This window comes from Maylandia zebra, linkage group LG3 (genome assembly GCF_041146795.1).
Source record: "Maylandia zebra isolate NMK-2024a linkage group LG3, Mzebra_GT3a, whole genome shotgun sequence".
Classification (NCBI taxonomy): Eukaryota; Metazoa; Chordata; class Actinopteri; order Cichliformes; family Cichlidae; genus Maylandia; species Maylandia zebra.
In genome coordinates this window covers 36,718,874-36,742,797 of record NC_135169.1, presented here as the reverse complement: position 1 = coordinate 36,742,797, position 23,924 = coordinate 36,718,874, and the positions used below count along the sequence as shown (strand labels likewise).

Here is a 23,924-nt window from a genome sequence, read left to right as displayed (position 1 = left end):
TACAGAAATTAAAGCTGATTGCATCTGTTCTGAAATACAATGGTGCAGAGGTGCCTATAGATTTTATGCCAGTGAAACCATTAGAGCTGTGATGAACATCCTAATCTTTTCAATGTGAGGCACTTTGTCCTCTTAAGTCAGGGGTGTCAACCTCAAATACATAGTGGGCCAAAATTCAAAACTGGAACAAAGTCGCGGGCTAACATTAATATTTATTGAAATATATTTATTCCTCCAGATATGAGAATGAATCTTTTCTTATGGACTCAAACAAGTTTTGCTGAAAAACTGAATATGGAACAAGCAAAGCTTAATACTAAACAATATATATATTAGCTGTATAATACCAGTAGGCCAGCTCTAATAGTAATTTGTTATGGCTTTGCGGGCCAAATGTAATTAGGCTGCGGGCCAAATTTGGCCCGCGGGCCAGAGTTTGACACCTATGTCTTAAGTGGATGAGAACTTCCACCTTGCACTGTGAAGTTCAAAGGAAATACTCCAGCGAAGGGTTCGCAAAGCGTGCACGCCCAAGATACCCCGATCAAAGATTTCTCCATTCATGCCGACTCCATCCACCACAATAAGTCAGACTTGTTTGTGATTGTTCCTCTTAGATTTGATGAACCACTCCTACTGCTGATCCAGTAATCTAAAGGCCCAGCCATGCCAGCCCCCCTCCCCAATCCTGTTAATCCCAGAAATGTGACACTCCAGACAATTACAGAGGAATGCGTGCTTGTCACAAGCATTCACATATGTATCTTTTGACATGGGAAAGAAAAAAAACCAAAAAAAAAAAACCAGCTGTGTAGTGGGATTATGACTCTGGTATGTGAATAGCTGTGTGCACATTCATTAATCTGCAATCAAGGCCTTGTTTCTCTGCCCTATTCTGTCTCCTCGATCGCCTCACAAAGCACAGTGATGTCGAGCCCTGACAACGATGTCGTGTAGGCTTTAATGACTAGGCAGCCCGGCAAAAAATAAATTAAAAAAAATACAGTAACATGGAGGTGAAGGCTATCGGCATATCGACTCACAGTTTGTACTAAGTATCCACATGGGGCTCGCAAAGCAAACGTATTATAAATAGGCCTCTCACTATCGGCATGAAACAGACAAGAAATCATTAAGTGGCCAAGAAGACATTAGAAGTGGCACTGACGAGTGACATTGGGAAATCAACAGTTAGAGGTTGTTATTGAGGAGCTGTTTAGAGGTATATGGAGACCCATTAGAGTGAGTAAAAAATTAATACTGTATTTTTGGACCATAAGGCGCAATAAGTGAAACAAAACAGTCAGATAAGTCAAACTTTACTCAACTCATTCTTCTTGCTTCCTCCACTTCCCTACCATTGATTCATTAATGTTGAATTCACTCACAGCTGCTCTATTCCCATGTTGTTGCAGTATATTAATGACTAACCTCGTATTGTGGATGGATTATCTCAGTTGTTCTCCTGACTGAAGTTTGGTCCATTTACAGCATCTTGCCATGCAATTGCATTTGTCTCCAACCATCAGGAAACCTCACATTAACTTTTGTCGAGTGGAAAGAAGTTAGCGTTCATCCTCCAGCTTCACTGTGTTTATGTTATGCTAACATAGCTGTGTCGCTAGCGATCACGTAGAACATCATTATATACCAGCTAGGCCAACTTCAGTAACCCTACAAACGTCACTGCTTAGTTTTCTGTCTTCATTTATGTTGGAAATGATAGCAGAGCTGTACATTTTAATTTTTTCAGAAATCTCTCAGTCAGAACATGCTATATCATGTTTAGGTGGAAGCTAGCGAGCTAACTTCCTGCTAACTTCTAACTCCGTTGAATTGAATAAATTCTGTTTTCATAGATGCCTGGATGTTAAACTTAATTGTTACACCTGGTAAAGCAGCAACACTGATCATTTTATTACAGATGAAATAATTTAGACCGTTTTAACTCTTTAACAGTGTTCGTTTGACTTTGGGACCTGAAGCGGATGGAGTTTTGGACCCAGATTACTCAGTGAGGCTCCTGACTACGGTAGCTGTAATGCTCTGACAATTTATCAAGCGGTGCAGCTTCGTAGCTTAGCAAGCTTACTAAAACAGTTTTTGACAGATTTTTGATTGCCGTGTATCAAGTAAAATTGGTTAAAGGTCAGTAAACACAACCAGAATTCATACATAAGGCACACCGGATTATTAGGCGCACTGTCGATTTTTGAGAAAATTAAAGGATTTTAAGTGTGCCTTATAGTGCGGAAAATACGGTATATCATATATGTGGGGGTTATTTTCTTAGCTGTTCTGCAAGAAAAGATCAGGCAATCCCCGTTCAGCTAGTGGTTACACCAAGACAGAGTGAGAAAAAAAGTGGGAGACAATTATCTGAGTGAGCATTTTATATAGCTATAAATACAGCTAAAAGTCACAGCGTGATTAACTTGTAAATAGTGATTTTTTTTTAAGTGATACTGCAGTTGTGAAACCTGACTTTATAACCCCTGATGAAAACCTTGAACATTTCCAAGAATCAACCCTTTTAATAAACGGAAACAATCAGCTTTAAGATAAAATGCACCCACTGGAAAACCCTGTGCCAACACCAAACTGTCTAAAATAACATTTTGGCCTATTCCAAAATCAAAACTCCTCTTTTTACTTTAGTCAAATCATCTTTTTGGGAAGAAAAAGAAATTCCTACTTGTATGAAAGTCTTTTAGTTTTGTAGCGCATGACACTACTTATAAACCCTTAGCAAACTCAAAGTGACCCAACAGGTAAATATGGAAGTGGTGTGACATCTTTATATGGTTTTCTTGTAATTCTTTACACACACACCCTTCCTGGTAGAGCAACCCTTCCTCTTTCTCTTCCCTCCTCCCTCCTCCTTTTCTCCGTAACAAGAGTTCTTGAGGGAGTTCTTGATTACTGTGGGGTTTTACTGAGCATCAGTGTTGTGACAATATACAAAAAGGACGATGACTGCGTAAGACGGAGAAGTGGCGCACAAAGAAAAGAACAGAAACACAACAAGAGGAAACACTTCTCACCTTTTAATCATCCGGCAGCATTGGCACCCCATTTGGCTAGCTGTGTCGTGGAGCTGCAGAGAGACATGAACAAAGTTATCAAAGTTTAATCACACAGACACCCTTCAACTAAACTGAGCACGCAAACTCTCAGGTGTCAAAACATGCACATATCGTTTTCACCGCAAGGAAAGGTTGCAGTTTACTATACTGGACACACACACACACACACACTGCTGTGGATCGGACCGTTTACCACCTCTGACATACCGATGGGTTTAGGAACCAGAGCTTTTTCAGGGCTCTCCTGAAGATTTCACCCCGTTTTTTTGCTCTGCCCTTGCTTTTGGATGCTATTAGAACATCGGCATGAAAACTCTGTCTGCCTGAAGTGCCGATAGAGATGTTATTGCCATTCATCACTGTTGTGTGAGTGTGTTGTACCCATGTGCAGGATGAGAGTGACCTTTTCTCTCCTGGTGGTATGTTTCTTCAGGCTTTGGCATTTCATTGCCTGGATAAATAATTAATCACCGAGTCTTGAACGGGCTTGTCTGAACGCGAAGGAGAGAGGCAGAGATCGAGGGAGGTAGAGGACACTCTGTCTCTTTGGCGAGAAAAAGGAAAGGCTGCGTGGCCACCTGAGAAAACAACTTCTCTTCCTAACCTTACCTCTCTGACCTTGCTGCGCTTTATTTTTGGTTCTAGCTGACTCCTTCGATCAGAATAAGCTCCACGAGTGTAATGTGGTGACAGAAATTATAGGGTGACACTGGCGCAGAGACACATTGTCAACAAGGAATTAATTATAGGGGATAATGTCTTTGTCATTGCTGAAGAGAAAATTGTACACCATATCATGATGTTAGGGAGTAGCATAAAAACACTGCTGGACTTCATTTAAACGATCTGTCTGGTGTTATAAATAGCAGGCGACAGGCTGGAGACCTGTCCGGGGTCTCCCCCGCCTCCCTATGATAGCTGGGATAGACTCTAGCGCCATCCCGGGACCCTGAATTGGATAAGTGGAAGAGAATGGATGTATGTTCCTGTTCAGCTTGGAAAACAGTAATTTTTGTAAACACAGAAAAAAAAGATAAATAATTTAACATGTACAGTAGATGCAGTTCATATAATTGGACTTGGATGGAGGTAAACTTAAATGAGTTGGTGGGATTCAGCTAAATAAGTTGGAAGTAGGCCTCATTGAAGCAACCACTTGATCCACTTTTACTGCTGTGATGGCAGCAATTCAAGGTTCCTGTTCTCAGCATTACTATGCGATAACATAGTATAACATAACATGATTACTCATCAACTCCAGGGATATCATTATTCATTATGTATTCAACGCCAAAACATTCTGCTATTCTTAGAGGAAACATCCCTGAACGGGAAACCATAAAAAGATGTGGCATGAGGTCACCTGGCTAGGAGTTAGGCCCAGACTGGCAATTGTTTCTGACCTCAAAGTCTATCGTTCAACGGTTTGCAAAATAACTGCAATCTTAATAATGAACGCAGAGACACCGCCAACACTTTGCAATCAATCTGAGTCGGTCTGTGCCGATGAGCACAACTCATCTGCAACGTGCCTCTTTACAACAGGAGACTCGACTTAGCCGGTTGCCAACTGGTTGTGGTTTCAGATGCTGACGTCATTATGCTGTTCATTATAGATTCACAGATACCTTCGTGTAACTTTTACTTTCTCTATAAAGATTTTGCATCTTTGCTCAGGTAAATCTAAAGAGCGCGTGGGTTTTTGGGCTTTTAGTGATGGAGAAAAAATGGGTGGTGCTGGATTTATAACCCAAGACAAAACCAGAGCATCGCTGTGAAATGAAATGCAGCACAGTAGTTTTACCTCAGTTATCTTGTTTTTATACATTAAAAGAAAGCTGAAAATAAAATCTGACTAATCACTCAGCACTAGTAGACGACCAACCTGGATACCTGGATAGGGGCGATCGTGGCTCAAGAGTTGGGAGTTCGCCTTGTAATCGGAAGGTTGCCGGTTCGAGCCCCGGCTTGGACAGTCTCGGTCGTTGTGTCCTTGGGCAAGACACTTCACCCGTTGCCTACTGGTGGTGGTCAGAGGGCCCGGTGGCGCCAGTGTCCGGCAGCCTCGCCTCTGTCAGTGCGCCCCAGGGTGGCTGTGGCTACAATGTAGCTTGCCATCACCAGTGTGTGAATGGGTGTGTGAATGGGTGGATGACTGGATATGTAAAGCGCTCTGGGGTCCTTAGGGACTAGAAAAGCGCTATATAAATACAGGCCATTTACCATTCAACCTACAACAAGCATCACACTGGGATCAATTTATTGTTGTGCTGCGGTCATTTTATGATTTGTTCACCATTAGAAACCAGCATGGAACACATGAACGTGCCACCGCTCGGGCAATCTGTACCCATTACTCCTGAGTATTTTTAAGCTGCAGTAAGACCAGGCTTGTATGATGTAAAAGGTCTCAGGTGCTGTGGGACTCGATACATCTTTGTTCATAGTCCTGAAAGAAATGAGCCAAGACCTCAGGTGGACTCTGTTTGGAGTATTGCTTTGAAAAATGCTTGTGGGACCGGCAAATTTGCTTCTCGTGTTGGATCGATTGAAGAAAAGCAAACAAGGGTGTGTTGATTTATATAATGGTACAAGCCGCCAGACAAGCAAGGCTATCACTCCATCACGGCTGGGTCACTCCTTTTTTTCATTCCCCCACCCCGTTTTTTAAGTATGCAAGCCGGCATTTTTTGTGGAAAAGCAACAAAGCATGACTTAGCTCTCCCAAGACGTCTAATTATCCTCCTACAGGTCTGCTGCTGTGTGCAAAGACATATAAGGAATCCAGAGCCAGAGGTGGGTGTACGCACTGAGCACGCAGGAAAAAAAAACAACAAAAATCTCAGCATGCACACAGAATCAATCTCGGTAGCACGCTCTCGTCTCAGAGTGGCCTCTGTCCTCTTCTCTCACGATTTGAGGTGGGCTTGACTTTAACATGGCTGAAGCCATCTCCTCAGCAGCAATTCATCTACATTTTCATGGGGACCTCTGACACATTCGCAGCTACTTATGAGAAAGCCAAGGGGGTGCAAAACGCTGAGTGCAATTCATAGTGGCTGAGAGGCCCAGCGGTTTGACAGACTGCGCTTTAAATAGAGGACTCTGTTTCACACACTGTTGCTCTGGCGAGCACCCGCCCTGCCGAAGTGTCCCTTATCTTCTGGAAGGGAGTGAGAGAAGAGGTAATTTCCCAGCGGGTTTCAGGAACTATTGCATTAATGGAGAGCCAAAGTCACTAGGAGCCGACTTTTACAATTACAAGTCACATTCAGGCAGGTCAATAATCATCTGACAAGCTCCTGCTCTCAACCCTCCAATCGCTCAGGCTGGATGTGCAGCCTTCTCCCTCCTCCTGTTTTCTTGTTGTGCCGTGGCATTTCTTTCCTTGTGCATTATGTATATTCCACATCTCAGAGACTTGTGTCTGCTGATTTCTGCTCTGTATGCCCTCGAGGATGTTTTAATGTGCTGCAGTCTTGCAGGCTGCTGGGACTCTTTGGGGAGCATCCTCAAACTCGGGGCCTCCTCTGCCAAATACTGTATCTGTGCAATAAGTGGTCCTAAATCCTTTTGCATAATTGCATCTGTCTGAATTGTTAGAAATTCATTATGTCTATGAATAACTTTAGCACATTCTTGGCACCTCGTTTTAACTCCAGATTAAAAACAACAAAAAAAACACAACAATGTGGGAGCACATGGATTATAAAGTGCTGTGACAGTGGACTAATTAAGGTAATTACTAACTTCAATTTGACTCACTCCTCTGTGTTTTTCCTGTATTAAAAAAAATAAAAGCCACATGTGGTAAAATGAAGATTTCAAACATATTTCAGTCAAAAGATTTTTTTTTTAACTGAACAAACAACAAGTGTTACCGTCCCATGGCTTTGCGCCGTTTCGCATTCTTGTTTGACATTACCGAGTCTCTGATTACTGTTTTACTTCACGGTTACTCTAATGATGAAGGTGTGGTTTAAACATTCACCTAGTACGTAAAAAAGAAAAAGAAAATGCCAGATCACATGTCTCGGGTTGTGTCAGGAGGGACCTGCTGTGGTGACCCCACAGTGACTAAAATGTAAAGTGTTTTATATTTTATATACATGTGGTATATATTTTTCCATTAGCTGTAAACAAGTTTGCAGTGATTTTGTTGTTCTATTGACACATGGCGATAAACAAGAACACTTCTGTACAATATAACACATTTACACACAGGCTAAGTTTTTATATTTACTCTTTGCTTTTTCTCAGACAGTCAAACAACACTGAGCCTGTGTTAACTTTACATGTTGATGTTGGTAACCAGCTTCGAGTTTTTGCCTTTTGCTGTTTAATAACAGGGGTTAATTATGGCGTCTTGTTTACATCGTGTTTTTTTGTATATTCTGGCCCAACCCTGTACAAACAGAAGGATAATTCAAGCAGATAATCCCATTTGAGAAACTGAAACATGTATTTTTTCTTCTTCTTTACCTTTATCAGTCAGGATGTTTATGGTTTTGTTCCCCGACTGTCCAAAAGAGAAGCGTCACATATTATCTACTATATCTGACATTTCCCTACAACAGTGTTTATACACAGAGGGCTAATGTTTTATCGCTAGACAAAATCTGCTTACGCCAAATATTTGAATATGAGCAGGGCAAAGTCTCCAAACAGAGCATTAAATGCTAATACTGCTGATACTTGCTGCATGCTAAGATTTTTGTGCAATTGCATAACTTAATTCTGCTTTTTTGATCTGCTGCTCAAAAGATAATAATTTCCATTAAGTGCAATATTAAATTCACCACAAAGACAAGACAGCACAAGATCTCAAAAATATTTAGCCCTGCAGTCGATCTCATGACTTTCCCTCTCATGTGTCAAATCATGGGAATTGGAAAAGGTTAGGAAAACCTGAGAGCGTGATGCATGCCACACTATTTTTATGAGTATTATTTTCAGTCCAAATATTTGGTTGGTAACCTAGAATCAAATATCCCACAATTACTCTGGTTTTGAGATGAGTTTTTATGAGAAGCCACACAAAACAAAAACATCCGAATCATTTAAAAAAAGCCCTCAAATTAAGGTTTACAGTAGGTTATGTAAACTACTGAGGAAAGATGTTGAAATAAAGATTCAAACAAACAGTAGAAATTCTGACTATTTCTGTTTATTCTCTCCAGAGGAAACTTACACCTGAGGGCCAGGTGCCTGTATATTTTGCTGTGTTTTGGTTTACATCCAGGGAGGACACACCGTCAGGCGGAATGACTAATGGCTGGCTGCCTGGGTCGGAAAAAGCTGTTTTGCATCAGAATGGAGTTGGGTTGCAAATTTGCAAGGCAAAAACTGGTTCTAGGTTGTGTCAGTGCTGACAATGTGATTGTAGTGTTACCTGCCTCGGGCTACTCCTTCTGCTGCTAGTCAGCACAAACGGCTCGCAGTCAGAGGGGAACTAGTCCTGCCGGCCAGAGATGACACAAATGCTTCTTAAAGTGGCAAAGGGCCGATGAGTAACTCAACGGTTACGTCACAGCTCCGATAACTAAGAGACATCAGCATTAAAGCCCAAGACAACTCCCAAAACCCCGGCTTACAGAAAACGACCAGACAAACACGATTAACAGGGCAGGCTCTTGTATGTTCAGGCTCCTCGGTGTCTAGTTGCCATGCTGTGTTTGCAGAGTAAATAGGCACTGATACGCAGGGAGAAGGGAACAAGTGCAGTGCACATCCGCGAGTTCCCATCACTATTATGTGTTATAAGATCAACCTTTGGTAAAGCAAATCGATTGTTTTTAACGTGGTGCACGTGACGGGCAGTCAGAGAGTCGTTTCGACTGTTTTTCTTTTTTATGCAAAGATTTTGTGTATGTGAAAGTTGTCACTCGAAAAAGGATCGCCCGTCTCTTCTTCTCAACGTTTAAGAAACTTTACGGCATCACTGAGGCCACGCTTTGGCTTCAGGGTCAGCCGGGGGCACTGGATTCATCTGGGAGGTGTGGGAACGACCAGCAACAAACACCAAGTCACTAAAGACAGGAACAGAGGTCAGACTGATGACCCAGCAACTCAAAGATACGCCCACACAAGCAACCGCTACCACAGTCACCTGTTCACACGCTGTGCAACATTTCTTGAAAAATGTTGAGCTAGAAATGAAAAGTAGTGTTTCATGTTAGATAATGATTCCCTCCCATAAACAACACAAAGGACTGATTTTACGATATAGTTCAGGAGAAGCTATAATTATGACCTGAGTCTTTTTGGTGTTTAAAAAAGGTTAAAGAGCCAATCACTAACCTGAGTTAAATTTAGCCGCTATCGAGCTCAACAGTTGCTGTTTTAGACTATTTAATGTTAGAATAAGCTGGCAAATGGCTGTGTGTGATGGTGTATATAAATATATCTGTGTGGTTATTTTCAGAAGAGATTCCTGAAGTGTCAATCTACTACATTTATTTTCCAACTGTAGTTTCTAGAAAATTCTTCAAATATTTTATTTTTGTCAAATGAAATAAAACTGTGGTTAGCACTGTGACACCATAGCAAGAAGGTTCCTGGTTTGAATACCAGCATTGGATGGGGCCTTCCTGTGTGTAATTTGCATGTTCTTTATGCCTTTGTGCCTCTGGGCTTAGTCTTGTAGTCCAAAGACATGCATGTTAGGTTAACTAAAATGTTAAAATGTGACTGTGGTCAGCTGGCTCCAAAACCAAGTCAATCCCCAGACTCGCAGGTTAAAATGCAGCAGAAAACGTGTTTATAGCCTAGTAGAAAAGTTAGTTTTCCTCTGTATAGCTTATTACACCCTTTATTAATATCCATACAACTCATTTGTTTAAATTTAAATATTAAGGCTCATAACTGATTAGGGGGGTGGATGCTTTGGCTCAAAAATATGTGCAGCCACTGGTTGTTGTAGCTTTGAGTCATACAAGTATCTGAGATGGACCTCGAAATCTTGCTTTTTTGTTGTTTTGCACCAATTTCCATTAATTTATTTGAAGAATAATCTGACTTGGTGTACACTAAGAGTCCTTATACTTTTTTTTTTTTCTTTTTACAGTGAATGTTAGGTAATACTACTAAGCACGTGTCTTTGACTGTTGGCTTCAAATGAACCCCCGATACTCAAAATGCAAGAGCCGAAGTTTCCAAGCAAGAGTTCAAAAAGTAATAGGGAGGCTCTGTTCGTCTTTTCTATACATGTCCAAAACACACGCGCAGCATGAGAAGTACAAGTGATGGAGCTGAGGTACAAGCCCATCTGTAACGAGCCTTTAAACCCTCCACCAGGCTTTACAGTTAGTAACAGACTCATTTCAGAACATCCAAATGACCAATCACGTTCCCCTGGAGACTTTCCAAACTCATAATGAGACTGACGATTCAATCTGTGCATCAAATGACTATCATTCATTCAGATATTTGCCATTGTTGGCTGGCAATAATAGTCCTTTATCTGCTCTCTGTGCCACTCAACAGATTATATATTGCTCCTGTTTTTTATGATAGGGAAGATCGTCGAACAATTACTGAAGGGGAGAGATATTTCAGCTCAGGCAGCTTGGCTGGGCTCTAGGGCTGAACGATATATCGCATTTGCGATAATATCGCGACATGATCAAGTGCAATTTTCTAACCGCAAAGGCTGCGATTATACTGCGATTATAAGGCTGTCCAAATTACTACCATATCCCAGAATTCATAGCGCGGCCCAGCCAAACTCCAGTTTCCAGCAATGGCGGCCGCTACTAAGTTTTAAAATTACTCATACTAATCTTTCTGGGTCACAAAATAAACTTTTAACATATTTTCAGGCGAGAAAGTAGTTGTGTAAACATCAAATATCTGCTCGGTTTATCAAGATATCCCATATTTGCAAAAGTGCTTCGACGTTTTCAGAGGCGTCTGCTACCCACCAGCTCGACAGCTAGCCGGGAGCTCGAGGGTTACTGATGCGGCCGAGAACGGCACAACTCCCGGCACATCATTTTCAGATCACCGCGGAGTTTCGCTGCTCGGGTTAAACGTAATATATAAGTCACTTAGACAACCTAAAAATGTTATTGTTGGGCTTTTTTCAGTGTTTTGTTTGTTCGTGAGTAAATCGGTTTGGCTGAGATTAAAGTTATTAGATTAGATAAAATAAAACTTTATTAATCCCCCGGGTGGGTTCCTCCTTGGTTTTCACACAGCTGACTAAACGTCAAACAGAAAACTTATTAAACAGAAGTATGAGACAGTCGAGAATTTACACCAGTGTCTGGTTATATTTTAGATAGCAAGAAGCAGACGGCCGAGTTTATTAAACTCCACCGAGACAGCGGTGACGCTAATCAGAACTAGACCGTCCAATTTCACGCCTTTAAATTTTAAAGGCGTGTTTGTGTGTGTGTTTATACAATTGCTATTATGTTTGAACTTTATGTGTAATGTTACTGACTGCAGAGATCAGTAAGATGTGTGTATTTTTTATTTATTAGTTTTATTTATTTAATATTATTTTTTAATTGAATGACTGTCTAGTAGTTCACAGATGTCGAAAAACTGAGTGTGATAAAGCCACTGATTTTGTTTATGTATATTTCTGCAATCTGCACATTGTACTGACTTTCATTTTAATGTTTACACCAGGGTTCCTTGTCAGCACTTTATGCTCAGATGTTTGTAAGCTAAAAATAAACTATTGTGTATGTTCAAATATACTGTTGTGATTGAAGAAGTTAAATAAAAATGTCAGTCATCAATTCATGCATCACCTCATGTCATCATAACAGAGGTCTGTCTTCCAGGAAAGAACAGTTTAAAATTAATGTAATATAGTATTGGCCATACTATATGATGTATTGCTTGTCTTTGTTTAATAATACAGAAGACAAAGACCTTAAAAAATAATCGCATATCGCATCGCAATCGCAATATTGGGGCAAAAAAATCGCAATTAGATTATTTTCCATAATCGTTCAGCCCTACTGGGCTCCCATTTTTCTCGCTTTCTGGGTTTTCTTCAGGGGAAATTGAAACATTTCATCTTGGAGAAACAGGTGCAATAAAGGTGAGATTGCTGTAGAGTGTCCTCTAAATGTGGAATGGATTGAAATCCAGGGGATACCTGAAGAACTGGCAGGCAGAGCCATTTGTGAAGGGTTGCTGGAGGTGGAAAAATCTAATCTGGAAAGATGAGGCTTGAAATAATTCTTCCTACAGAAAGAGTCGGGTTAAAGGTGATTTGACCTGTTCAGAGTTTTGTTTGGAAACGGAAGGTATCGTCTGTGGGTGGAGGAGTTATTTTTATAATAACACGAGATGAGTGGTTGATACAACAACTGAAAAGGTGACTTGTACTCTCTGTATATAGGGCAGCAATACAGCAGGTACCTTGATTCAGGGAAAAACAGCTAATACAATTTTAAACCAGTCAAGTCAGGAGTTAGAGATGAACTCTAAATGTCTGTTTTCATTTCAGCATTTATAAAAGAAGTAAATAATTACAACTCAAAAGTTTCAAGGGGCAGAAACACTAATATTACAAAGTTTACAAGCAGATGTTGATTTAACCTATCTGATAACTCATTGCTCACGAGTCGCACAGGCCTAGAGACCGGCTGGCGACCGTTAGGCAGCCATTGACACTGCTTTCCGTCCAGTTGGTGAGCAGTTGCTGGTAGTCCTTAGCTGAAACTGGTTGCACAGACGTTCAGAGTGCTGCACTGAAAAACGCCTTGTGATCGCTTTGACAGCAGATTGCCTGCAGTTTGCATGGAAGATACCAACTTGTCTGCAAACCTTCACCAGCTGCTCATCGAGCAGTAGTGAAACCTGTAAGTGCAACACAAGCCAAAAACAGAGACAGTTTGCCTTCACGAAAAAAAACATTTGAAACATGTTTGTTTCAAGTGCGTTCATCATTTCCAGTTTGCATAACGGGGAAAACACATTGTAGTGACCAGAGTTTGCCAGCTGGTAGCCGATCCACCGCCAGTCGATCGCTAAGCCTACGTGATGGAGGCATAATAAGTATAACCAAATTCACAACATATCCTATAATGTTTTAATGAATACTGTAGAATTGGTATGTTGCTAAGATATACAGGAAGCTTACAGCAACTCAGTTACATTTCACCAGAACCTTTTTCTTTAACAAATGAGGAACATTTTTTAGAAACAGCTACCAGATCAAATCATTGTTTTCACGTCTTAGTTTTTATTTGAATTGCACCATGCTATACGAGAGGCTTAATAAAATTTTAATTGAATGCTATTTCCACGTTAAAATCATCAGATGTGTTTAATACTATAAGACACAAACTTTAAAAGGCAGACAAAGGTGTCACTGTTGCTGAAACCCTACCTCAAAACACAAAAACCTCTTTGAGATATCCTTCCCCGAGTGTCATATATCTGATACCATCAGTTTATAACGTAGGGCTGAAATCCATCCACAAATCGTTTCTGTTTCAATGACAGTTTAGTTGCTGCTCCAAATATTACACATACCAACACTATAGCCAAAAATACTGGTAGACAAGGGTTGGATACCAGAACAGGGAGCTGGAATAACAATAGGGGTTTGCTAATAGGCAAAGTAAACACCCTGTTTGCTTCTCTGCTGACAGTCTTTGAACAAAAATTCACAAAGGTACTGCCTGAGGTGCAGATATGAATATTTCTAAGGAAGGTTTCTAATGAACGCTCCAACAAAGAGGCCGAGTCTTTTACAGACAACATGCTTCTGTTGCTGTGTGAGTCCAGTCATCTGATAGATCTCTGAAAAGTCTGCCTTATGTAACCTGTTTGTCACATTATAAAGTCATAATATAATATAATAATAATAATCTTGACACTTGCTCCGGGCTAGTTGAGTGTTTCTGTGCATTTAGGCTCAGTGAGAAGGGCGATCGTGTTCATGCTGGTGACACTGGTAAGGTGTGGTGATGGGAAAAGTGGGCCAACTGGTCTGACATTCATCTCTCTGACTGTTATTTCAGTTTGTTTATTTTCTCTGTCTGCAGTGGATGTTGTCATTGTGCACATTTCCATCACTACGATCCACGTCATGTATGTTAAAATGTAGACGAGGGCTGCGTGTTTTTCACCTTTACTTTCACATGTGTAATAAAATGAAACGATTATTTTATTATCTAGCGTATATATCATTATCTCTCTATTTGTACTTCAAAAATGTTGGAAACATTCATCTAAACTCAGAAGTCAACTGTGATGCTTTAATTCAGGGATGTCATACATGGCAGCTTTTCCTATTGATTAGACCTCCTTCATGGCCAATTATACTACAAAGTAATTAAGTATAGATGAACAATAAAATGATAGAAAAAGTTCCAGTTTCTTCCCTAGAGAAATGTTGATTCTTTTTACATTTTTCACCAAACTTTTACCAAATCTGTTTTTAGGTTCTCTGATAGCTCTCTTGGTTGAGCAGGTGACCCACGTGCTGAAAAGCTGCAGGGCAGCTGCATGTCATTCCCCTGTGCCCTGTCCTTGGTTTCCTGCCTAATAAAGGCTAGAAAAGCAATTTTATTGGATTTGACTGATGAGTTTTTATTTCTTGGATCACGAGGACCTTAAACACGGCTTGTACAGTTACAGCTCACACCCTGTTCATTGAGGCAGGCGTTTTAAAATAAAATGCTGATATGAAACAAGACAGCCGCCCAGGTGTGAGTTGGCCTAAGGGCCCGGGGCATGGGACAGATATTCTTAGGTTTTACTTTCAAATATCAACAAAGACATTTGAAAAGAAATCTTTTCACTTCTAAACAAATACAGGGCGACATTTGTTAGGTTTTCATCAGACAAATCGCAACGGCTCGTTTCACATCAGCCAATTAAACCTGAGTATACGCGTCTTGGTTCAGAGGTTGTTCAGCAGAGGAAGTAAACATTTTTCTCATATTTACACCAGAAGTCTACGTGTAAAATCCTCATTTATCATGGAAAAGTTAACCGACAGGTCACCTGGAACTCATGGGTGCTCTTTTTTGCTTCACTACAGAAGTGTTAAAGTTTCTCAGTCAGCTTATCGCTGGCAGATCGTGAGTAAGCAGTTAGACTGAGTTCACTGAATGCAGCAAATACAATTTCTGTTCAAAGTAGAAAAAGCCAGAGCTGAGAATTTCTGCTTGTTTTATATCTCCTTGAAAGCACAGTTGATTTCTATCAAGATTTCTTGATTAACCTATACAAGGATGCTGCATTCAAGAGCGTCTGTGGCCTTCGGCCTTGAGCTGATGTCATCAGATGGTGCCCAACTTTCCCTGGGTGTTTTGACCCTTTACTGTGACACCCTCCAGTTGGTGACTCAGCAGTGGTGGCCAAATCACTGCCAACCACCCCCGGGCTTCCAGCACTCCTCCTTCCATTTATACCAAACCAACAAGGGCTCTTTCTGCTGCTTCCCCAATCATGCACATAGTTGTATTTTGCTTATTCCATGAAACTCCGAGTGCAGTGAGCACCGCACTGTGGATGCGGACTGGGAAACCTGTACGGAAACAGCCACGGTTGCCACCTTTTGTCTGTACAAACCTGGAGGTCGTCTTGATATTTTAGGCTCTGCCTTTCATACGCTTCACAACCTTCAAAACCACAAGCTGCTTAGACAGCTCTGTCCAGACGACTACATCAGGCTTGTCTGGATGATCATGTTCCATCTTACCAAGTTAATGATAAGCCAATAAAATTACAGCTCTCTCTGTTGATAGAAGTCAATGTAGCATCTTTCTCTCTCACCTATATGACAGTAATTATTCAAATAAGATGTTCTTTGTTTAATTACACTTTGGATCTCGTGTTTACGTGAAAACAACAATGATATATCGGTCACTGTTCCCTCAACTTACAGACATGCCCTGAAACCCACCAAAAATGATACTGCCTGTGGACACTGAATGATTATCAGGGTATTCATATATTTGTGTATAGCTCTAAAGGAAATGTGTGACAGTGTGGCTGTTTTAATCACTACACACAGGCACAGATAAAGCAGCTCTGTGGACATGCTGATTCAGTGTGGACAGTGTGTCAAAACCAAAACACCAGCAGCCATTTGCTGCAACTGCTCTTCCCGAACACAAAAAGCAAGAGATCTCAGAGGGATCGAGACAGGAGGAGTGCGGTGCTGTCATAAGACTGGACTGCTCATGACAACTGTGACTGCAGTGTCACCCTCGCTTTGGCAGTTTGAGCAGGTGTGGGGCAGTGAGATAAAAATGGCCCTTTTATCACCTGAACTTTCAAGCTTCAGTCTGTGACACGAGATCATTTCCTTGCTGTAAAGCAGAATAATTCGTTAACTCAAATAGATGAATTTAAAATGTATACACAATATGGGTGCACCTGCTCGTTAACATAATCATCTTATCAGCAAATCACATGGCAGCAACTCAGTGCATTTAGACAGGCAGACATGGTTGAGACGACCTCATGAAATTCAACCTGAGCATCAGAAAGATGAAGAAAGGTTTGAGCTGATCCGAAGGCAACAATAACAAATAACCACTCGTTACATATTAAGACATGCAGAAGAGCATCTCTGAAGGAGGGGCAGCAGAAGACCACACCTGGTGCCACTCCTGTCGGCTAAGAATAGGAAATTTAGACTACAATTGACGTTCAAAGCATGAATCAAACCTGTCCTGTATCAGCAGTTCAGGCTGCTGCTGGTGTAATGATGTGGGGGATAGTTCGTTGGCACACTTTGGACCCCTTATCGCCAACTGAGCATAGCAGCTTTTACGACCACAGTGTACCCATCTTCTGATGGCTGCTTCCAGCAGGAAAACGCTTCATGTCACAAAACTCAGATCATCTCAAACTGGTTTCTTCAACATGACGATGAGATCACGGTGCTCAAAAGGCTGTGACGGCTTAGAAATTATCTTTAAATAAAAAACAATATCTCTGATAAATAATGAACTAGTAATAATGGCACTAAAGCCGAAATAAGAACCACCTTGTAGATTTGGAGCCTTAACCATCCTGTCAGATACCTGTATCACACACATTAGAGTTAAACTAAACTAAACTAAACTAAACCGGATCAACAACCGATTCCATTTTGCTGAGCTGCGAAGCTGCTGACTTTTATCACACACATATGCGTGCACGCCTTAAAACAAACATACTCCCAAAGCAATACTGAAAACAAAGCAATTATTGACTGGATTTCCTCGTAATCACCAGCGACTGTTGTCACCCTCTGCATTTCCCCGCTGAAAGGAAACTGTAGCCTTCGATAAGGTGGTCAATTTAGGCCTCTTATCTGCCCGGAGGCTTTTAAAATCAAGCTGAAATGTCAATACGCTATTTTAAAGTCGGTGTAGTGTCCCATGGCTTTATCCTGCTTTTCATAACTTGCTATACAACGAAGATGAGATAACCTTGCACACCTGATAATGCTTCCCACAGAACTTTTGAGCATTTCATCAGTATTTTCTGCAGCTCGCACAAAGACGGGAAGAACTCTTCAATGTGTGGCACGAGACAGACAGAGTCTCTCCTTCAAAGTGACACTCTGGATTTTGTGTGTTTGACAAGTGAGCTCGGCTAGCTGACGCTGAGGTGGCTGATTTGAATGAGCCAGGTGTGATTAGGCGAGTGTATCCATGGTGAGTTGTCAGGGCAACCCATTTACGTGAAGTCATTCCTCATTAGCGGACAATCTCGGGCATTCTTTTCACGTTAAACTCCACGTACGGCCTGCTGTGTAAACAAGTGCGTGCACGATCACACAACGTGTTAGCGGCGTGTCATTGCAAAATATGAAAATATCTCCTCTAATTTTAGCTGCGAGTGCATGCGTGTGTGTTTGCGCATGTGTAATATGATGTGCTGTGTACAAACATCCTTTTTGTGATGGCCTTGGGCGGCAGTCTGATGAAAACAAGTCCTGTCTCCTCTCTAATACCCAGCAGCCCACACTGATCAATAGCTCTCCCTTCGCCTCGCTCTCTCACACTGCGCACAGACCTGCTGCTGTTTTTCCTCCCGTGGATCCTCCTGACCCAGGAGCCCTCCACAGCGCTTTAGCAAGTAAACAAGCCCACGAAGAGCCTGAGAAGAGTTCAGTTTTAAATAACGCACAGCCAGCCAGGCAGAACTGAATTTAAAGAAGTTCAGCTAATAAAAAAGTGGACCAAGGCCTGCAGCTAATATGAAGTGTTTTCATTTTCCCCACGGTGATGTCTTCAGATGTTATTCTTTTATCTCTAAACCACTACAAAACTCAGAGATTCAATTTACCATAAACTCAAGTTTTCACACTTTTTATTTGCTTGGTTAAATCACAATAATCATTTCCTGCTACCAAGACTGCTGCAGATTAATTTTTTTAATCTGTTTTCATTAACCGTCTCCCTGTCTCCTGATCTCTTTCTATGAATTTACAACAGAAATAAACCTCTCAACTTCAAGAGGGTTTTTACACCTATAGGCCATTTGCTTGAGTCCAAATCAGTTGATGAGTTTCAAGTGAACTAAAAGGCGTCACTGCAAACCACGTGAGAACATTCTGTCTGCTTACTGGCCAGATGTGTACGAGGTCAGAGCAGGAAGAGCTTATACTGGAAGAAGGTGCTGTGTTCTGGACTATTGAACAATATGGAAGATGTACTGCAGACATTCTCTGCTACATCCCAGAATGCAAAGCATACCTGGCTGCAGGAAGGTGTTAAGCCCAAACATGTGTACACCTAGTAGTTGGTTTCCGTCACATTCACCCATAAAGTAACCCTTCTGGGGTTCGTCTGGACCCAGACTGCAAAAACCTCCTCTCAGCTGTCACTCTCTACACCCGAGTGCGACTACAGTGTTTACATCTGCATAAACCAACTGCACCATGGTGCACAACAGGAACACTTGAAGTGCTCTTTTTCCTTTTGACTGATTTTTAAGTTGTTTTGTGTAGAAAAGTGAGAATTTCCTGGTGCCCAAGGTGACCCACTGTGGGTCAAACAAAACAAGTTAATGATTAAAAAGCAGGGACTGGCACATGTGGGATTTGTGGAGCTCCTGCTGCTGCTCCGTTCTGGTCCTGTGCCGGTGTTTTTGCCCTCTCCGTTCCTCGCAATCCTTCCATTTGTGTTATCATCATTTGCTTTTCGCGTGCACGATATCTCATATACTTGTGAGCTCGTGCAGGCACCCCTTTTAACCACTGATACGGACTTGGACATATTTAAAGTGACCAAACTGTTGATTAATTATTCAGTATAATGAATCGTGGTCTTTGCAGCAGCCCGAAGTATCATCTTGAAATTAATAAATCAAAGCAAAACAGATGAAATGAATGTAAAATGCACACTGGTTCATGTTTTCTTGATGATTGTTGCCCTTGAACAGAAGTCAAACATTTGAATAAAAATAACCCTCTTCTATAAAGAAAATAAAGGCCAGATGCACATCCAGTGACAGGGCGTTCAAAGGAAAGTCAGATTTACACAATAAATGTTAATGATAAACCAAAAACAAACAGACCACAAAGTACACAAACACTGCACTGCCTGCTATGGAACAAAGTTTTGCTGTATAGCTACTCTGACAATAAAGTCTTATCTCCCAAAGGCCAGATTTACATCAATGGTTTATTCATCAGAGGGTCACTATCATTAAAGTAAAGGCTTCAGATCATCAGCTAGCAGGTAATAATAGATCAGCACGCTTTTATTCTGACTGTATGGTGGCAGAGCATGACAAACTGGTCTTACATAGTCCTGATACTCCCAAAATGTTCTTTCACTCAACCTCAATCTTTCCATCAGGCTGCAGATTAATAAATGCTATCTACCTGCTATCTTGCTAGCAAATACAGAGGCTAGCATCATGTGAACTTTAAGTGCTGCCAATGATCCTGATGACCCTTTTGATGGATTCTCTAAGGGCGTTTTCACACCTACAGTTAATTTACTGTGGTCCGAATCAGAAAAGAAAAAACTCCAAGTGAGCAAAAACACATCACTACAAACCTCGTGATTTCGGACAGTTAGTTAGCTCATTGGTCGGAAGTACAACAAAAGCAAAAACAGGAAGAAAGCAGTGTGGCCTGGTGGATAACGCAGAGAATTCTCATTAATTTTACAGCCAGTTGCAAACCCATAGTGACCGTGCATGTACATTTATGTACTCAGGACTTTTTTATTACCTCAGAAGTTAGCATGCTAGCTTCTATGCAAAGACGATATACCAAGTTCTCACTGAGAGATTTCTAAAATCTGCTAATACTTTAGACTTGAATAAAAGACAGAAAACTGAACAGCAGCAACTTTGGAGGGTTTTTGAGGTTGGGCTAGGTGCCATTTAATTGTGTGGTACTTGGTGGCTAGCTACAGAGCTAGTTAGGATAATATAAACACATTAGCACAGGGGTAGGGAATGTTAGTCCTCGAGAGCTGGTGTCCTGCAGGTTTTAGATCTCACCCTGGGTCACCACACCTGACTCAAATGATTAGGTCATAACCAGGCTTCTGGAGAACTTCAAGAGATGTTGAGGAGCTAATTTAGCCATTTAAATCAGCTGTGTTGGATCAAGGACACATCTAAAAGCTGCAGGACACCGGCTCTCGAGGCCTGTAGTTCCTTACCCCTGCATTTAGCAGAATGAAGATGGAGGATGAACATTAAATTTGTTCCCCTCAGTAAAAGTCAATTTGAAGGTCCCTGACAGCCAGCCACAAATTAAATCACATGGCAGGAAAAAGACGCCAAAAACTGAGCCAACTTCAATCAAAAGAACGGTCGAGATGATCCATCCACAACATGAGGTTAGTCATCAATATGCTACTGCGTGGTGATGACTCACTATGAAAAATTCCAGATCCTAAGCTTCGTATATCCACTCAAAATCTTGATTCACATCGCGAGCCGGGCTGTAGTTACATGGTGGGGTTTAAAACCATGACCTTAAAGATGTGCTGCGCATGAACAGGTAAAGTTGAAAAACAGAAAGGCAGAGAAAAACCACAGATTATTTTTAGAGTCTTGTTTATATTAAATAAAACACGATAAAAGCCTCAAGTAACGCAGTAGGAGCCTGGACACAGAAGCACGGTTGACACCTCATCACTTAACAAGTAGGCGGTACCCTGCCACGTCCCAGAATGCAAAGGTGTTTAAATTATACTTGTACGCCTCAGTCCACAGCTTAGTGCAACTCCCGTGTTCACACCTGCACATATAAACCACACAGAGGGGGAAGAAAGAACCTGAATTCGATTTAAACGGACTGAACTTCAAAGGTGTGAAAACACCCAAAGAAAGTGAAAATTTTCACTGAACCTACACAGACTAAATTCCACTGTTGACTATAACATGACTAACACAATTCTAAGAAACCTAAATCAATGTTTTTTTAAAATGTACTGATTTCACAATCGGTGGATGTCGGATATGCAGGTCGTCTATGACTCAGCAGCCCTACATTCACTGCCTCGTACAGTACGTCAGCCTTTATACGCTGAAGGCTTCTCATGTTGGTTTAAGCCTTTTCCCCTTCTTATTCTGGTCATTTTAGTGCTGCACCTCTTTGTTCTGTTATCTTATTGGCCTTTTAGTGATTTCTCTGCTCGTACACTTCAACACGTCCACGTAAAAGAGACACATTACCTGTGCCAGCTATTTTCTACACTGTAATGTAAACACCAGCACTGAGTTGTTCTCATGTTTGTGTCCTGATCCTGCAGCACAAAGCAAACTAGACCTGGGGCGAATGGTATTTGCATGCACTTTAAATGTCTGGGTTTGTGTAATAAGCTGCCAGTGGGTGGAGTCAGCCACTAAAGGCAAGCAAATGGGCTAATACAAACCACTGAGTGTAAATCACCAGCCAAGGCGTGGTGACTCGATCCTGCCTTACTCCACTAGTCTCCACGCTAATTTTTAGGGACATAATTTTACTCAACAAAGAAAATACTTTGAAAAGTTAAATGAGCTTTTAGGGGTGGAGCTCACACACCTGAACATTTTGCACCTTGCTGCAATCAATGGCTTTCTTTATCAACAAATCTGTGGAATAATTTGGACAAAACTGCAAGTTGAAGGAATCTTGAAAGTGACTTAAGAGTCAACAACAACAAATCACCAAATGGTTCTGAGAAACATTTTTGGTTGTCTAGGGGGAAGAAAAATCCCTTGCTTTCCTTTATTTGTGACTTTCATGATGGTTTTATGGTCTCACTTGTGAGGTTTGGTCATATTGAATCATTTATAGTCACTTTTAAAGTAAGAAAATGCTCATCGGAAAGCTACTTGTCAGTCACACGCCATTAACCAATGAGCGTGCAGTGCTGATGAGTTTCACATTCAGACCCGTCCAGTTGTCGACAAGATGGCGACAACTGGAGGCTTTCCAAGGAAACTTCCATAACCACTGGATGATGTCACAGCGGGCCCCATCTTTTATACTCTCTATAATAATCTAAACGCCATCACTGACATATAACAGCTGTACACGAGGTCACAGACCCAGAAACAAAGTCTCCATTGACCCTGGGTTCACTGAGCCAGCGTGTTAGATGTGCAAACACAGCCCAAGGCCATGTACATGAGTGAGTGTGTGTGTGTGTGGGCACCACATCGACACCACTCCTCTTGCAACCTCCTCCTGCTCCTCTACCTGTCTGCTCCAACTCAACAAAGCTCAATAACAACAGTTTTCAACACTCTCATTCAGTTCACCTGAACATGACCAAAGGGCTCAGGGTGTTATGGAATTTTTTAGCCTGGCTTACATCCACCGAAGCATGCTTTAAATTTGAATTACAAACACTGTAGTTAAACTTCTTACACCCACATGCCAGGAAAAGACAGATAAGAATAATAACTATTTTTATTATTATAATTATTATAAAGGTTTTTCATAAATGGTAAGGGCTACATTGGGAAAATAGCTTATAAAAAAAATTATATGACATACCTATATTTCCATTAGTTGTTTTAGCGCAGTAGGTTAAAGAGTCCTACGTGCAGCAGGTGCACTCACACCTCCACTGTCACTGTAAAAAATGCCTCAAATTGTAGCTATGCTAATCAAAATACTCTAAAACCATGTGTGTGTTTTAAACATTAAAGTTTGTTTTGCTGTGGCACAGCACGACTGTAACACACTTACATTTTATTTTATCTGTGCCTGTGTTCTGTCTGCTGTGGACACTTGCGCCATATGGCTGACATCACAGCACCGGTCCACCTGTTGACGGTGAACAACCGTCAAACAGCACTTTAATAACATCTCAGCAACACTTTTCAAATTCAGCTTTTTCAAACTCACTGTAAGCAGCAAACGAAGATTAGCAATAAAACTAACACTGTTTCAACCTACCTGTCTTGGTGAGCGAAGGTGTGGCACTTTGCCCCAGGTAATCAAAAATGCACGGATGTCATTTATCTAGCTTCTCTTCCGGTCCTTTTTTTTTTTTTTTAAAGTCACTGAGTTAAAGTTAAAAACTCAGGTAAGAAAATTAAGAGTCCGGACGACATGGTGAGCCACAGCTGCTTTCCTTAGTTTGGTTTGTTGTGTTGAGTCGCTGAAGAGTTTCCCCCTCGGTGACTCCTCAGTCCCATGTCTCCGGTGCGGGCAGGAGCGCGCTGATGGGGAGTTACTCCGGGAAACTAGTGGACCAAAGCGGAGCTACTTCCTGTTACACCCTTCACAGTAAAAGCTACAAAGCACCCTTCTTCTTTGCTAACTTGATTTTAATTTTATTTAACTTATTATAATAAAAAGACATAAAAGAGCTGCAACTATCTGCATATATAATGTTGAGTGATTGTATCCCACCTCATTAATTTACGTCCAGCTTCTTATAGCGTCTTTTTTTAAAA

The 23,924-nt window shown here is 41.3% G+C and overlaps 1 protein-coding gene across 3 annotated transcripts in view; it reads right to left on the bottom strand.

Annotated features, from left to right (window-relative positions):
• zgc:194930 (uncharacterized) overlaps positions 1–23,718 on the bottom strand; it is a 30,094-nt gene extending 6,376 nt beyond the window's left edge. The window contains exons 1-4 of one of the 3 annotated variants that reach the window (XM_004562699.2): positions 23,422–23,718; positions 23,212–23,289; positions 23,017–23,095; positions 3,045–3,097 (exon numbers count right to left, since the gene is read on the bottom strand). In XM_004562699.2, coding sequence (XP_004562756.1) covers positions 3,045–3,076 — 32 coding nt within the window. In that variant the 5' untranslated portion in view covers positions 3,077–3,097; positions 23,017–23,095; positions 23,212–23,289; positions 23,422–23,718. The remainder of the gene's footprint in view (positions 1–3,044; positions 3,098–23,016; positions 23,096–23,211; positions 23,290–23,421) is intronic. The other 2 variants (XM_004562700.2, XM_004562698.2) reach the window with 2 other exon arrangements.
• Positions 23,719–23,924: the final 206 nt, after the last annotated feature.